Below are 16,005 nucleotides of genomic sequence, written 5' to 3' on the forward strand. Positions count from 1 at the left end.
TGACGCTGTGGCAGGGCTTGCCAACTATGACAGATTAAAAGGGAAGCCCAGCCATGAGCTGCCCAATGACACAAGCCTACCAGATGAACTGAGAGCCTTTTATGCTCGCTTCGAGGCAGGAAACACTGAACCATGCATGAGAACACCAGCTGTTCCGGACAACTGCATGATCACGCTCTCCATGCTGATGTGAGTAAGACCTTTAAACAGGTTAACATTCAGAAGGCCGCATAACCAGACAGATTACCAGGGCGTATATTCAAAAGCATGCGTTGACCAGCTGGCAAGCGTTTTCATTGACATTCTCAACCTCTCCCTGACCCAGTCTGTAATACCTACATGTTTCAAGCAGACCCCCATAGTCCCTGTGCCCAAGAACGCCAAAGTAACCTGTCTAAATTACTATCTCCCCATAGTACTCACATCAAAACCATTATCCCAGACACCCTGGACCCACTCCAATTTGCATCCACAGATGACGCAATCTCTATTGCACTCCACACTGCTCTTTCCCACTTGGACAAAAGAACCACCTACATGAGAATGCTGTTCATTGACTACAGCTCAGCATTCAACACCATAGTGCACTCAAAGCTCATCACTAAGCTAAGGACCCTGGAACTGAACACTTCCATCTGAAACTGTATCCTGAACTTCTTGACGAGACCCCCCCAGGTAGTGAGGGTAGGCAACAACACGCTGACCCTCCTCTACTCCCTGTTCACACACGACTCCGATCTGCGCACGACTCCAACACCATCATTAAGTTTTCCGACAACACGAATGTGGTAGGCATGATCACTGACAACGATGAAACAGCCTATAGTGAGGAGGTCAGAGACCTGGCAGTGTGGTGCCAGGATATCCTCTCCCTCAGTGTCAGCAAGACAAAAGGAGCTGATCGTGGACTACAGGAAACAGAGGGCTGAGATCGCCCCCATTCACATCGACAGGGCTGTAGTGGAGCGGGTTGAGAGCCTCAAGTTCCTAGGTGTCCACATTACTAAGGATCTATTATAGTCCAAACACACCAACATGAAGAGGCCACAACAACGCCTCTTCCCCCTCAGGAGGCTGAAAAGATTTGGCATGGGGCCCTCAGATCCTCAGTAAGTTCTACAGCTCTACCATTGAGAGCATCTCGACTGGCTGCATCACCGCTTGGTATGGCAACTGCTTGGCATACAACAGTTTACACCCAAAAACTATTTAATAAAATAAGGCTTTAACAAAATGTGGAAAAGGTCAAGGGGTATGAATACTTTCCAAAAGCCATTGCTCATTGTGCATCTATTATTTCTTTATTTTCTTTCTCTCTGTATTGTTGGGAAGGGCCCGTAAGTAAGCATTTCACTTTTAGTCCACATCTGTTGTTTACGAAACATGTGACAAATAAATTTGAGTTTCACAATCCTTCCTCCAGTTTTAGGAATTAACGATGACAGACAGAAATGGTATGTCATGCAGTGCATGATCGAGGCCTGTTCCTGGGTGTCTCTCGATCTCTTTTCGTTCTTTTAATTTGTGAGGATTTCAGATTTTTGGCTTCTGGCCAATAAAAAAAATGAAAAGCCTATAAATAAAACTGTTAACCGGCGAAAAAAATATCTTTGCAAAACAATGCTTTTTAGTAATTAATGGAAATACCAGTCGATGGAAAAACATTTGACCGTCATGCTTACCGGTCTATAGGTACATTTGCATAATTTTGTGGAATTCAAATTGTCATCTGTGTATTTCCGTCAGTCATGTATTTTATTTATCCAACACAACTAGTACACAAGCGCTCAGCTTACAGAGCCTACTTTGAGCGGGATTTATCCTGTAGCTCCTCAGCGGGTTGCTGCTGAAGTAAACCATGTGCTTTTATAAGCCAATACATTGCACAACTATTCTAAATGCAATCACCTATTAAAAACAGTTTTGGAGCACGATTAAAAAGAGCTACTATTTTTATTTCTCAACTGGTAATTGAAGCAAGCCTATCATTCACCATTTAAGTGCAGGGAACAGGCTATCAGCGCGTGACCTACAACTTTACAATGTGAGCTGGAGGCTGTACTCATTCTGAAAATATACTTTAAAATGTTTGAAACCTTGAATGTTTTATTTCATGTTATGAGGCAGATCTTACCTTGCTTCAAAGTAGCCTATAGGCTTATTCCAACATTGGAAATGTAGAGGCAATTAAATAGGCGGCTTGTGAGTTAAGTTTGGGGAAGCATATCATTTATCCTACCATTTCTACTGTCTGAGTGCCAGTTGATTTTAATATGCATATTTTCGTGGAACAGTTTAATTTCAATAATAATGTTTTAGTTTCTCAAAATCATTGTCACGTGGTTAATCATAACAATCTGAATTAAAATGATAAAAACCTCAAAGTTGAAAGTCAACTAATGTGAGATCACCAGCCTCTGCCTTATGGACACATTGATACACCGTGATTCATTGGCGGTGTAATGGGAATTTTTATGTTTGTGCTTAGTATAACTAATTTCTGTGTTCATGTAAGTGACTGACTGTACAAATCCCCTATCAGTAGCTGCAATTTGGCAGTACGTTGTTTTGAGAACAAGAAAGATATTTCAGTTTCAAGGTCTCAGCTTAGAGAGGAGAAGCCTCGTGAGGTTTTGGTCTGTCACATGTTACGAACTAGTATTGGTCGGTCACATGAATGAAACGGTGATGATTAATTAATTATGCTAAATCATGCAAATAACATGTCTGTGTATAGCCGTATAAGAAAACTGCTGGGTCTGCCCAGAGAAAGCTCCTGATTGACATGTGTACTATGGTGCATTGAGTTGGTTGGAACCTCTCCAGCACGCTGACAATAAACAATGATTCATTTTAGATCGACTTCCCGAGTGTCCCTGTGTACGAACATTTCCACGACAGCGGCTAAAGAAATGAGTGCATGGAACTCATAGCCTATAGGCCAATGCAGCAGTAGGCCTATAACTTCCATTGCTCTTTCACACTGAGGATTGGTGGTTATCGAGGGTGAGATTGTTGGAAAGATTTTCCAAATAGCTTACTGTGAGGAACTATAGTTCATATATTATAATTCACAATGGATGTTAAAAAAACACTTGCCTACATTTCTGCACAGCAGACCGGATACTTCTATGCGTGCTCAGGCGCACACGCTCCCTCAACATTATCAGGACAGAGAAACCAGACACATGCTTGGGTGCGCACGCTCCCTCAACATTATCAGGACAGAGAAACCAGACACATGCTTGGGTGTGCACGCTCCCTCAACATTATCAGGACAGAGAAACCAGACACATGCTTGGGTGCGCACGCTCCCTCAACATTATCAGGACAGAGAAACCAGACACATGCTTGGGTGCGCACGCTCCCTCAACATTATCAGGACAGAGAAACCAGACACATGCTTGGGTGCGCACGCTCCCTCAACATTATCAGGACAGAGAAACCAGACACATGCTTGGGTGCGCACGCTCCCTCAACATTACCAGGACAGAGAAACCAGACACATGCTTGGGTGCGCACGCTCCCTCAACATTACCAGGACAGAGAAACCAGACACGTGCTTGGTTGCGCACGCTCCCTCAACATTACCAGGACAGAGAAACCAGACACATGCTCATTGCTCACATGGAGCACTCCAACATTTTACAAATCTCATAAATTATGGTTATGAAATAAACCAAAACGTGTTTCTCACAAATGTAGCAGGTTGTGAACTATGCAAACGTTTCCACTCCAAGATTTAGAACGGTAAATTACTATAATTAATACTAGGGCTGTTGCGGTGACCATATTACCGTCATGACTGCAGTCAGATTCCATGTGACCGTTGAGTCACGGTAATCTCCTTTTATGCACTCTGGACATGTCTTTGTAGTACCCAACTTGCTAACTAACATCAGGTCCTAATGGCCTGGTCCTCAGGGTTCTATTGTCCCTCTAACCCAGGGGTGGTCAATTCCAGTCCTCGAGGGCCTGATTGGGGTCACAGTTTTGCCCCAGCCCCAGTTAACAAACCTGACTCCAATAATCACCTAATGATGATCTGCAATTTAGAATACAATTTGATTAATCAGCTGTGTTTGCTAGGGATGGAGAAAAATAAAAAAAATCAGGCCCCTGAGGACTGGAGTTGCCCACCCCTGGTCTAACCACTGACATCAATGGAAATACAATCGAAAATCACATCAAAACACTTATCATCATAACAGTAGGCCTATCATATTTTTAAAACTCACCTCACTGTGATGATCAATTTGAAGAAAGTTTAACAGCAGGTTGAAACAGTGTAAAACATGGTTGTTGTAGATGTTGTTTCAAAGACTAATGCAACGAAATGGACAGCGCTTCCTAAAGGTGATGATTCATTCAAAACAGCAATATGCATATTAGAGCTGATGCAAACGCTTATGAGCCCAAGCACAACATTTTTTTGTGGGGGGGGGGGGGGGGGGGGGGTTAAAATGATGATTGTGCCGTTATACAATATATAGCCTACCGCATATTACGTATTGGAGTAATCGCTATTGAGTGTGAACTGTTATTACGCATACTGGATGGACTGGTTACCATATGCTACACTCCAAAATGTCTATCCATGAGTCGGGGAGAGAACGTTTAGCCCTATGCGATGCTGTTGGTTTGTGCAGGGCTGCTTACAGTTTGCCTACAATATCTGAATTTGTATTTTCAATAACCTAGTAATAGGGCATTTTTTCTATTGTCATAACTGAGTGGCATTACCTTCAGCTATACAGAAAATCTCACCACCATGCGTGTCCATCTCCTCTCTCTCCCCGCAGACGGGCTGTCAACAGTTTAGCGAAATATGTTTTGTTGCATAAACATGTTGCTATTGATGTTCCCGTACAGATTTCACTTGGTTTCCCAAATTAAGCACTGGGTAGCTGCAGGAACAGGGTTGGAGAGCCCATGGCATACAGAGTTTGGGCGGATTATCACCTGCCTGGCAGCGAGAGTATGCTCCTCAAACAGGAATATAACCTGTCTGGCAGCGAGAGCATGCTCCTCAAACAGGAATATCACCTGTCTGGCAGCGAGAGTATGCTCCTCAAACAGGAATATCACCTGCCTGGCAGCGAGAGTATGCTCCTCAAACAGGAATATCATCTGCCTGGCAGCGAGAGTATGCTCCTCAAACAGGAATATCACCTGCCTGGCAGCGAGAGCATGCTCCTCAAACAGGAATATCACCTGCCTGGCAGCGAGAGTATGCTCCTCAAACAGGAATATCACCTGCCTGGCAGCGAGAGTATGCTCCTCAAACAGGAATATCACCTGCCTGGCAGCGAGAGCATGCTCCTCAAACAGGAATATCACCTGCATGGCAGCAAGAGCATGCTCCTCAAACAGGAATATCACCTGCCTGGCAGCGAGAGTATGCTCCTCAAACAGGAATATCACCTGTCTGGCAGCGAGAGTATGCTCCTCAAACAGGAATATCACCTGCCTGGCAGCGAGAGTATGCACCTCAAACAGGAATATAACCTGTCTGGCAGCGAGAGTATGCTCCTCAAACAGGAATATCACCTGCCTGGCAGCGAGAGTATGCTCCTCAAACAGGAATATAACCTGTCTGGCAGCGAGAGTATGCTCCTCAAACAGGAATATCACCTGTCTGGCAGCGAGAGTATGCTCCTCAAACAGTGGTTGATGTGGAGTGAAATAAGTGTTATTCAATGTATTTCTCAGCTGCACATATTAAGCTCATGCTATAAAACCCAAGTAGCCTACAAAACGGTGTAAACAGATGACAGGTATTTTTCCCTTTGTCCCTGTCCCTGTCCATTTGATAAATGGGCCATTCTAAATCTAAACTAATTTTACATATTAGTAAAAGACCAGATTACATTGATAATAGTCTGATGTGTGAAAATATGATCACTTGATGAGAGAACAACTGTGCAGCCTGAGGCAAGGAACACAAGAGCACAAGCTTTTTTTTCTTCTACTTTCTCAAATCATCAATAGCCTTTAGTTGCACCATGCAGCCCAGTGGTTAGAGCGTTGGGCCAGCGAGTAACCGAAAGGTTGCTGGATGGAATCCCTAAACTGACAAGGTAAAAAAAAATCTGTTGTTCTGCCCCTGAACAAGGAAGTTAACCCACTGTTCCCCGGTAGGCCGTCATTGTAAATAAGAATTTGTTCTTAAACTGATTTGCCTAGTTAAATAAAGGTAAGATAACAGCCTAATCACAAGCCTTGGTCTAGAATTGATCTAAAGGCCACACTTATTTACACTCTGCAGATAACAAACCACAGATAGGAGTCAGATGTCTGACAGGACGTAGAAATGAGGCATCCCTTTAGAAAATGTCACTAAGCACCAAATATGGTTCAATGCGAAAAGATTGAAGAAACAGGATGAAAAAGAAAATCCAGTTGGTTTCTTATCAACAAACTAGGACTACATTTTTAGTGCACAAGTGTGTGTACATTTTATTCTAATCGATAACTAGGCGGGTCGAACTGGGGAATTATTGACTGTCGATTTACTGTCAAAATACACGAGCAAGAGGATCGATCTTGTACTCAGCTCGCTAGTTGGTTGGGTTGCATGCAAAACTCAACGGCTGTGGATTTGCATAGCTTTACTGTATCTGGCTTCGATACCTGCTATCATCAGACATCCGGATGATATTATTCTCATGGAAAGCCATGTCCAACTGTGACAGTGTAGGGCTGGTTGCCATATATAACCCGTACACATAATAGCCCCCTTCTATGTAGCTGTCTGTGTCCTAACGTCCAGTATCCTAACGTCCAGGTTTGAAGATTAAGCTTCATAGCCAGCCAACAAAACAACTCATATTTAGAGTGTCTGTCTGTCACTGCATTAAGTCCTTCATAGCTCAGTTGGTAGAGCATGGCAAATGTAACGCCAGGGTAGTGGGACCGATTCCCAGGACAACACATATGTAAAATGTAAGCGTCTGCTAAATGGCATAGCTAGCTATATAGTTAGAAAATGTGTTCCTAGCGGTTAGCTTGAGAGCTTGCTGTCCATCAACCAGTCATAACAAATAGCTGTCAAAAACGTTAGCTGGCTAGCCAACTGTAAATGCTTGAATTACAGAAATCGAGTGGTAGCACACCATAGCTGCTGACAAACGAGTTTGCTTACTTACCTTTGCCATTTTGCCAGGATGTGTACCAAGACAGGCTGAGAAACGACGTGAAGAAAATTATCGCAATCGCAACCGTTCCATTTCTGAGCCTCATCTCATTTCAGCGATTCTCTCCACGAAGCGTGGGGACCCGAGGGTGCCGTGCCTCTCGCCCTCTGCCTTCGGGGTTGTCAGTCCAGGCGGAGGCGCGTGATTACGGTTGCCCAACCCGGGTAGTACCGGAGGACGTTGGAAGGAAGCGAGGAGGTTTGAGAAGCTAGCTAACTGGAAAGGGGAATGGACATCTCTCTCTTTCTCTGTCCCTCCTGTCTGCCGTGACGAGTCCTCAGCGTCGTCTCCGTGAGTGACTGATGATCTCTCCTCTCGCTCTGTGGTTGATGATGATTTCTCCCTCGCTCTCTCGCCTTGAGGGTGGTAAATCACGAGGCAGCTCTTCCTTTTTTAAATGTGAGCATGGTCGGGCGGTGCGATTATTCCCCTCCACTCACTGCACAAAGTGATTAGGATAACTGAAAGATCCTGAACAGAAGTGTTGACACGGCTCCTTAATCTTCTGCACTCGGATGATTCTGGGGATGGCAAGAGCAAACCGAATCAACTAGTTTGACAAGAGAACATCTGCATGAATTAGATTTTTATTTTCAGCCGATCAAAGTTGGCAAGCAGCAACCACTGACGTGCTGATGTAAGTTAGAAGGTAGCAAAACAAGTAACTAGCTAGCTGACACATTCAGCAGATGGAGGGTAGAGGAGGATAGTCTTTGCTGGGAACCAGCCCAAGATGTGGATGTGCTTCTTCATAGACCTTAGCGTAGCTAGTTATCATATCCCCTCGCAAGATAAGGTTAAAGAGATTCATTAAAATATTTAACTACACTAGTGGCTGGCAGGCTACATATAGCTAGCTTCACAGTTGGATACCTGTCTTCTGATTAGACTCCCACGCTGGCTGCTTAGCAAGCTAGCTAGCTATACTGCTGCACAGCACACACACAACAGGCTCGCTCGCGACATGTTCCGTTGAATCTTCTTCAGCATAAAATTTGCTAGTTTGACAGCAGGTTCCGACCCTACTGTTATGCTTGTTTACACTGAGCTGCACTGGGTTCAGAACGTAATCATAAAACACTACCACAATGCAGGGGTTGGGTCTTTGCATGTAAAAAAATATAAGTGTCATATAAGTGTCAAATAAGCTTGTTGACCAATCAGGATCTGAATATGACTGTACATTGTATAATAATGTAACACATTCATACATTTTTTATGTAGATATTACACATTGATTACAGTCACTTATATATAATGTCACTGCGATTCCCCCGAGACCTATGCTATGATGCTGGTAAAGTTGTCTTGCGCACCTACCACAGGAGGCAGACACACTTCCCCAAGCTCTGGGACAGTGCTGATCAGAAAAAAAGCTAGCTAGCTAGCTGATGGATCCAAACAATGTTCTCCCACAAAAAAAACATAACAAAACAACATCTATATAGCTAGGTGTCATCATCTGAAATAACCCTAATTTATAAGACAGTTTTTGTATTTGGTTGATGATGGTCATACCTGGTCTGGTCAAGCTACACTAGCCACATGAAGATAGCTAGCTGCTTATAATGTTAGCTTGGGGAAACAGGGATAGGTAGCTGGCTATCCTGTTAGTTTGTTATCTAGCAAGCTAGTTATTTTCATAAATTGACGTTTGACTTCAGTAGAACAACCATTTGTTGCCTAGCTAATACTTAATCACATGGATTTCTGGTCATTGTTTTCAGTCTGGTTGCATTGGTGTTAGCTAGCTACCAAGCTAAAGCTAGCTAGCTAGTTACCCCAGGAGTTGATAATAACATTTGTATCAAAGATATTTGGGACTGTCATACTGCAAACCGAAGTCAACGTAGTAGGGAGACAGCCTACCTCAAGTTTCTAAACTGTCATTAATGTTGACAAAATGCTTGATTATTACTCTGTATTTTAACTAACTAGGAGGAATCAGGTGCAACTGCTTGGGATGTGGCTGGCAGGCAGAAGCATCAGGATCCCCATCCTTTCTCCCTACCTCTGCGATGGTTGCATGTCTGGGAAAAGGCTAACATGTTTGATCCTGCTCCTTCAGACGTTTTTCCATTCGGTCGAACAAATAATGCCTTACCAACAAGATATTGTAAACACGTTGTGGCCGATGTTTGTGCTTGTTTGCAGACTTTTTGTTTTTATTTTTTTACAGCTTTGACAGTGCTACTGACTGTAGTGGTGGCGCTTGGCTTGTGTGTGCAATTCAGCACACACAACATTCTACAATAGAATGTTATTAGCGGTGGCTACTGCTAACTAGCATGAGTACAGAAAGGGCAGTTTTCTGGCTAAACTTGCAGTATTTCAATCTTCTTGATGTATCAGTGTGGATAAAGGTAAAATTTGGAGTACAGTGGCAAATCCCAGTTAGCAATGAGTACTTGGGAGGCCGGCGTCCCGCCACAGAGGCCGTGCGGTAACTTTAAAAAATATATAATAATCCTCATACAGCCCCCCCCCACCCTTCACCTGCCCAGTCGGAGGCAAGACACTTTTTCAGCATCAAGTAAAATCGAATCAAATCAAATTTATTTATAAAGCCCTTCTTACATCAGCTGATATCTCAAAGTGCTGTACAGAAACCCAGCCTAAAACCCCAAACAGCAAGCAATGCAGGTGTAGAAGCACGGTCAGTGGAATGCCTACTCCGTCGCCAACATTTAAAAAAATGTATTTGATTTGTTATTATTTAAGGTACATTGGATGCCATCTCAATTGGGAAAGGTACTGCAAATGATTGTGTGTGCAAAATATCAGATAACGAGGCCTAGTCCTGTTCACCTGGGTCCACTGGTGACGACAAATCAAATCCAGTCAAATAAAATGTTATTGCTATGTACTTTAAGGCTTCTCACAGTGCAACGGCGACAAAAGTGACAGTAATCAAATAAGTAACATAGGAAAGCAATCAAATGAGTGACATTGTAACTGTATAACATACTAATATAAAAATACTAAATAAACACAATCAGGTATAACAGACAGCAGATAAAATAAAATAAACCTTTATTTATTATTGCCTATAGGGATATAGTAGGCTATGGACATTGTTTGCCCATGTGCACTCATTAGAGTGCAGTAGTCAGCCCAGGGTTCAGCTGTTGGAACAGTCTTGTGGTTTGGTGGGGTAGAAGCAGGCTTTGAGACAGGTTGTCCGAGACTTGATGTTGACCCTCACTGCAGCCAATCCCTGTGTGCCGCCTCCAACCGGAGACCCCTTTCAGGTAACGGGTGACCTGAATCTGGACCCCTCATCTGTGGCATGCCGAATTGCATGGATCTTCTGAATGGATCCTATACACCAAGTAAGAACATTGAGTTACATTTGAATCGCACATGTAGTTACGAGTTAAGAATGTAGTTAAAAAGTAGAGAAAACAAGTAACACAACTTACTGTGAATAACAGTCTTCAGAAACAAGTCCCTGAAACAGGCCGTATCCCCTGCCCAGGTTGTGGCAAGACTGACAGAATGCAAGGTAGCATCCGCCACACTGTCGACTTCAGGTCCTTGGCCCCATTACAGACAGAAACCTAAGCTACAAAATGCAAGAGAATTATTAGAAATTACACACTATGTTAACATATTTCCCTCCCCCACCCCTTATATTTTATATACGTTTATTGTGACAGTCTAAAGACAGATGGCAGATATTTCCAATAAGTATTTACATTTAAGTTGGTAACAGTTTATGTTATTACCTTCATGTCTGCAGCCCAAACATGGCACAGTTGGCCCGTCGTAGTGCCTTACTCCTATCCCTGTTTGAAACAATAACGTTACTTACATTGAAATGAAGTAAATACTGTGCAAGAACAGATAATTAGTCTTATCTGGGCAGGTGAATGTAACGTTACATACCTCCATGGCTTTCACATCCACATGGTGCTGTGGTGAATACGATGCTGGGGCTGGCCACTACTGGCCAGATGGCAAACTACCCAACTTAACCGCATTTACCATAATTTAGCTAGCTAGCAACGGCCAAGTTTATGTTTCTAGCTAGCTAGTTAAGCTCGCTAACGTTAACTAGTTAGGCAATCTAGCATTATTGTCCTCATTGACGTTAACATTACACAAGTAAAACTACTCACAAATTAAGAAAAGCAGTAATGTTAGTTACTTGAGCAAACTAACTTTGCATTCCAATCTGGTACATAAACAGAATAAAAACTAGGTTTAACGTGATAAAAAAAATTATTAAAAAACACCAGCTAAGCTATCTATCTATCTATTGTCTCCTGCAAATGAGCCACTCCATGCATGATTCAAAATCCAGGCTAGTGAATTGGTGCTCCATCTATCTATAACCGACTGAATGGGTGCTGCTAGTGTGTTATTGGTCGGTATTTCCAAACGTTTAGTGGTGTAAAATAATAATAATTCTGTTCCAAAAGCCTGTGGAATTTCTTTGGTTTGTAAACTCGATAGAAGATGGTAACAAATAACTTCCTGTTGAGGCTTTTCGGCTTCTTCTGTGGTGTTTAAGAGGTACGTAGTGATCAACACTTTTCTTCAAGTGGGTACAGCTGTTTCGGGAGTGACATTTATTGTTAGAAAGGAACCGTTTGTATTGCCTCAATTATATAGTATATTAAATCAATAGCAAAAATGTAGACTATTTTGGGCCATAGTCAATATATCATTAATCTACTTAAACTAAATCATTAGGTGTAAAAGCAGCCTGCCAAGGGCTTATGAGTGGAGGCTACCTGCCAGAGATGCAAATCTGGCCCCAGATTCACAAAACACTTCTTACGCATAAACTTAAGAAGCGTCTTAAGAAAAATAATAAGCTCATAAGATAGTTAATGAGTGCAATTTTTCTTAAGAATGTTTTATGAATCTGGGCCCAGGTCTTGAACTTTGCCATTTGCTCGCTTGCAGTAGGAATTTATAGTCTTCGGCATAAAGGCAAATAGCAAGCGGGAGCACATTTTTTGCTATCTGGGATCCCATTCCTGCATTGAGGTATGTTTTCTGACCCATACCTCAAGCCAGCTCCATTGTGTCATAATGTAACCATGATTGCGTTCCGACCCCAGCGCAGCTCAGTGTAAACAAGCATAAGGTAGAGTCGGAACCTGCTGGCTAGTTATCTAATTACTTGATACCTGCAACCTAAATTACAGTACAACCATTAAAAACTACATTTGCCACACTTAGCTTCAGGTATTTTTCTTTAATTTAATTAGGCAGGTCAGTTAAGAACCAATTCTTATTAACAATGACGGCCTACCAGTGAACACGGCCTACCGATGTTCTGCCTTGTTTTTTTCCCCTTGTGAGCTCGGGGATTTGATCCAGCAACCTTTTGGTTACTGGCCCAACGCTCTAACCACTAGGCTACCTGATGCCCCAAACTAGAGTTTTCTAAGGAATAATCACTGCACTGGTCTCCCAAACATCTCAGTCAACCATTCTTGACGCCATTGGTTGCCAAGTATTAACCGTCAACACGCACCTGCGCAGTGCATAATTTATGGGATACTCGAGCTAGTAAAACACACACCACTCTTTAAAAAATGTTTTATTCAACCTTTATTCTGTTCAAATATTTTTTATTGAACACACAAAAGAATGTTGTATAGGTATAAAAGACAGGTATACAATTCTTATCTAAACATAAAAGAGCAGACAGAAACAAAAAGACCCAGAGTTCTGGGTACAAAACAAATATTACAAAACAAGACATACAGAACAAGGACAGGTAGAAAGAAAGAGGGTAGGTGTCACCCCCCACTGATTCCCCCCCTTTATTCCTCCCCCGCTTCTTCCCCCCCTTTATCCCTTCCCCTTATTCCCCTCCCAACTGCTCGGGTGGCGGTGCCACATGCTGCCCAAAGGTGGATTAAAATATTACAATTGAGAGTGCGTTAAAAAGTACAAATTCACAGCGCCGAATGGTCCAAGTAAGAGAGGAAAGGCTGCCAGATTTGATCAAATGTTGATAATTTATTGTTCAGAATATATCTAATTCTTTCTTAGTGTACAGTGTTTGCCAATTCGCTGAGCCATAATTTGGTAGTGGGTGCTTCCCTCTTTTTCCAAAACAACAAGATTAGTTTTTTTGTCGAAATGAGACTGTAAGAGATGAGTTGTTTTTGAGGGTTGGTTAATCCGTTTAGGGAATCAGACATTCCCAGGATTATCAGAAGCGGGTCTGGGTCAATTGAAGTCTCCAGAACTTCAGAGAGGATCCTAAAAATTCCACACCAGTAACCATACAAGCTACAGCATAGGGCAAAGCAGTGGAGAAGTGTACCCTGTGCAGCCTGACATTTATCACACAAAGGGGATGTATCAGGAAATATCCTATGCAGTTTGGTTTTGGAATAGTGTAATCTGTGTAATACCTTGAATTGTATGAGACGATGTCTGGAGTTAATGGAGCAGGTGTGGATATACTCCAAGCTATCTTCCCAGTCTGCCACCGAAATGTCAGTCCCTAGTTCTTCCTCCCATTTTGCCTTAATGGCATCTGTAGAAGGTGTGCTAACAGATTGAAAAGCATCATATAAACGAGATATCAGTTTGTCTGAGGTGGGGGATGTTTTTATGCATCCGTCAAACATGGAAGGTTTAGCGTTCCCAAATGTTGGGAGGTGTTTTCTAACATAGTCTCTGATTTGTAGGTATCTGAAAAAGTTACTTCTGGGAAGATTATAAGTTTCCCTCAGCAACTCAAAAGAAGTGGGTTTTAATTTGCTTCCAGATTCGGACTGTGCTATGTATAATAGGATTGTTACGATAAAGTGACCTCTCCAGATTGACAGGCGACAAAATCACAGCACCAATAGAGAAGGGGTGACACTCCTCCCGCTCCATACTAAGCCAGCTGGGTGACGGACATGCGTCATCCAGCAAAAAACGTAACAGCACGGAGGTTAGCGGCCCAGTAATAAAATATAAAATTTGGGAGAGACAATCCTCCTTCCATTTTGGATTTGCAGAGGTGTTTTTTACCTATCCTGTTTATTCAACCTTTATTTAACTAGGCAAGTCAGTTAAGAACAAATTCTTATTTACCATGACGGCCTACCCCGGCCAAACCCTAACTCGGGCGACGCTGGGCTAATTGTGCACCGCCCTATGGGACACCCAATTAGGGTTGCAAAGGGTCGGAAACTTTCCGGTAAATTTCCTGAATTATTCCGGAAAATTTCCATGGGAAGTAAAGCCCTGGAATTCGGGGAACTTTGCTTAAATTCATTTAAAAAATGTAGCTTGACAGTGAACCTTTTTTGTGGGATACACATAAGGCAATTATAGGTCTTGTGGCATATTTTGTTTAAACCCTCGGCATGCACAGTGCACTCTTCCATCACATGTACAGCGGATTCTCAAGATCTTGCACACTAATGAGATGCTATTGAGCCCACACTACTACACTGTCTGAGCCAACGACTATATGCTTTCTGGTAAGTTTTGATTAAAATGCTGGGTGGGGTGAATATATTTTACATGACATACATTATATTTTGTTAACTAGTAAATAGTAGCCTACAGCAAAGTGTGTTTAAATCGTTTCTAACTTGTTAACACTTTCTGCTAGTTATATTTTGCTGCCATGTGGGTTTTAGCTTGCTTGAGCCTGCTAACTGAGTAGTGTTAATTCACCTGTTTCCATACATGTTTCATTTTAAAACATTTATCTTACAAAGGAGTTGTTTAATCTAACTGCTAAACTGCAGCTAATGTAGAAGGAAAGCTGTGCACATTTGCAAATACTGTGCCAAATCATATGTGAAGAATGCAACAATGATGCAGAATCATCTGGCCAAGTGCATAAAGTTCCCTCAGAGCTCACAACAAGCAACCTCTGACAAAAGTCCCTATAATTCTATTTGAGGTGAAAATTATGACTCAGACACCGTATCGATAGCAACAGCTCATGGTCCTCCAAAGTTTTTTACACAATGGAGGAATGTAGTCAGAGAAATGCTGATGAATGTCTTGCTCAAGCTGTGTATGCAACTGGTTCACCTCTGATGATCAAAGACCATGTGTATTGGAAGAGATTTCTGAATGTTCTTTGCCTAGCATACACCCATCTAACCAGACATGCTTTATCTACTCATTTGCTGGATGCAGAGTTCAAGTGAAGGTCAAGCAAATCAGAGAGAAAGCAGTCTGTATTGCAATCATCTCTGATGGGTGGTCGAATGTTTGTGGGCAAGGAATAATTAACTACATCATCTCCACCCCTCAACCAGTATTCTACAAGAGCACAGACACAAGGGACAACAGACACACCGATCTCTACATTGCAGATGCGCTGAAGGCAGTCATCATTGACCTTGGACCACAGAAGGTATTTGCACTGGTGACAGGCAATGCTGCGAACATGAAGGCTGCTTGGTCTAAAGTAGAGGAGTCCTACCCCCACATCACACCCATTGGCTGTGCTGCTCATGCATTGAATCTGCTCCTCAAGGACATCATGGCACTGAAAACCATGGATACACTCTACAAGAGAGCCAAGGAAATGATTAGGTATGTGAAGGGTCATCAAGTTATAGCAGCAATCTACCTCACCAAGCAAAGTGAAAAGAATAAGAGCACCACATTGAAGCTGCCCAGCAACACCCGTTGGGGTGGTGTTGTCATTATGTTTGACAGTCTCCTGGAGGGGAAGGAGTCTCTCCAAGAAATGGCCATATCACAGTCTGCCGATATGGACACCCCCATCAAGAGGATCATCCTGGATGATGTATTTTGGGAGAGTGGTAAGTAGCCTGAAACCTATAGCAGTAGCCATTGCACAGATTGAGGGAGACCA

At 42.6% G+C, this 16,005-nt stretch overlaps 1 protein-coding gene across 1 annotated transcript in view; it reads right to left on the bottom strand.

Annotated features, from left to right (window-relative positions):
* The window catches only part of LOC129820733 (alpha-1,3-mannosyl-glycoprotein 4-beta-N-acetylglucosaminyltransferase A-like), a 104,747-nt gene extending 96,561 nt beyond the window's left edge, over positions 1–8,186 (bottom strand). Inside the window, exons 1-2 of the mRNA XM_055877647.1 lie at positions 8,070–8,186; positions 7,149–7,717 (exon numbers count right to left, since the gene is read on the bottom strand). Of these exons, the coding sequence (XP_055733622.1) occupies positions 7,149–7,242 (94 nt within the window). The 5' untranslated portion in view covers positions 7,243–7,717; positions 8,070–8,186. The remainder of the gene's footprint in view (positions 1–7,148; positions 7,718–8,069) is intronic.
* Between the last annotated feature and the right edge of the window lie 7,819 nt (positions 8,187–16,005).

The sequence above is a fragment of the Salvelinus fontinalis genome, chromosome 23 (genome assembly GCF_029448725.1).
Source record: "Salvelinus fontinalis isolate EN_2023a chromosome 23, ASM2944872v1, whole genome shotgun sequence".
In the NCBI taxonomy this organism is placed as follows: Eukaryota; Metazoa; Chordata; class Actinopteri; order Salmoniformes; family Salmonidae; genus Salvelinus; species Salvelinus fontinalis.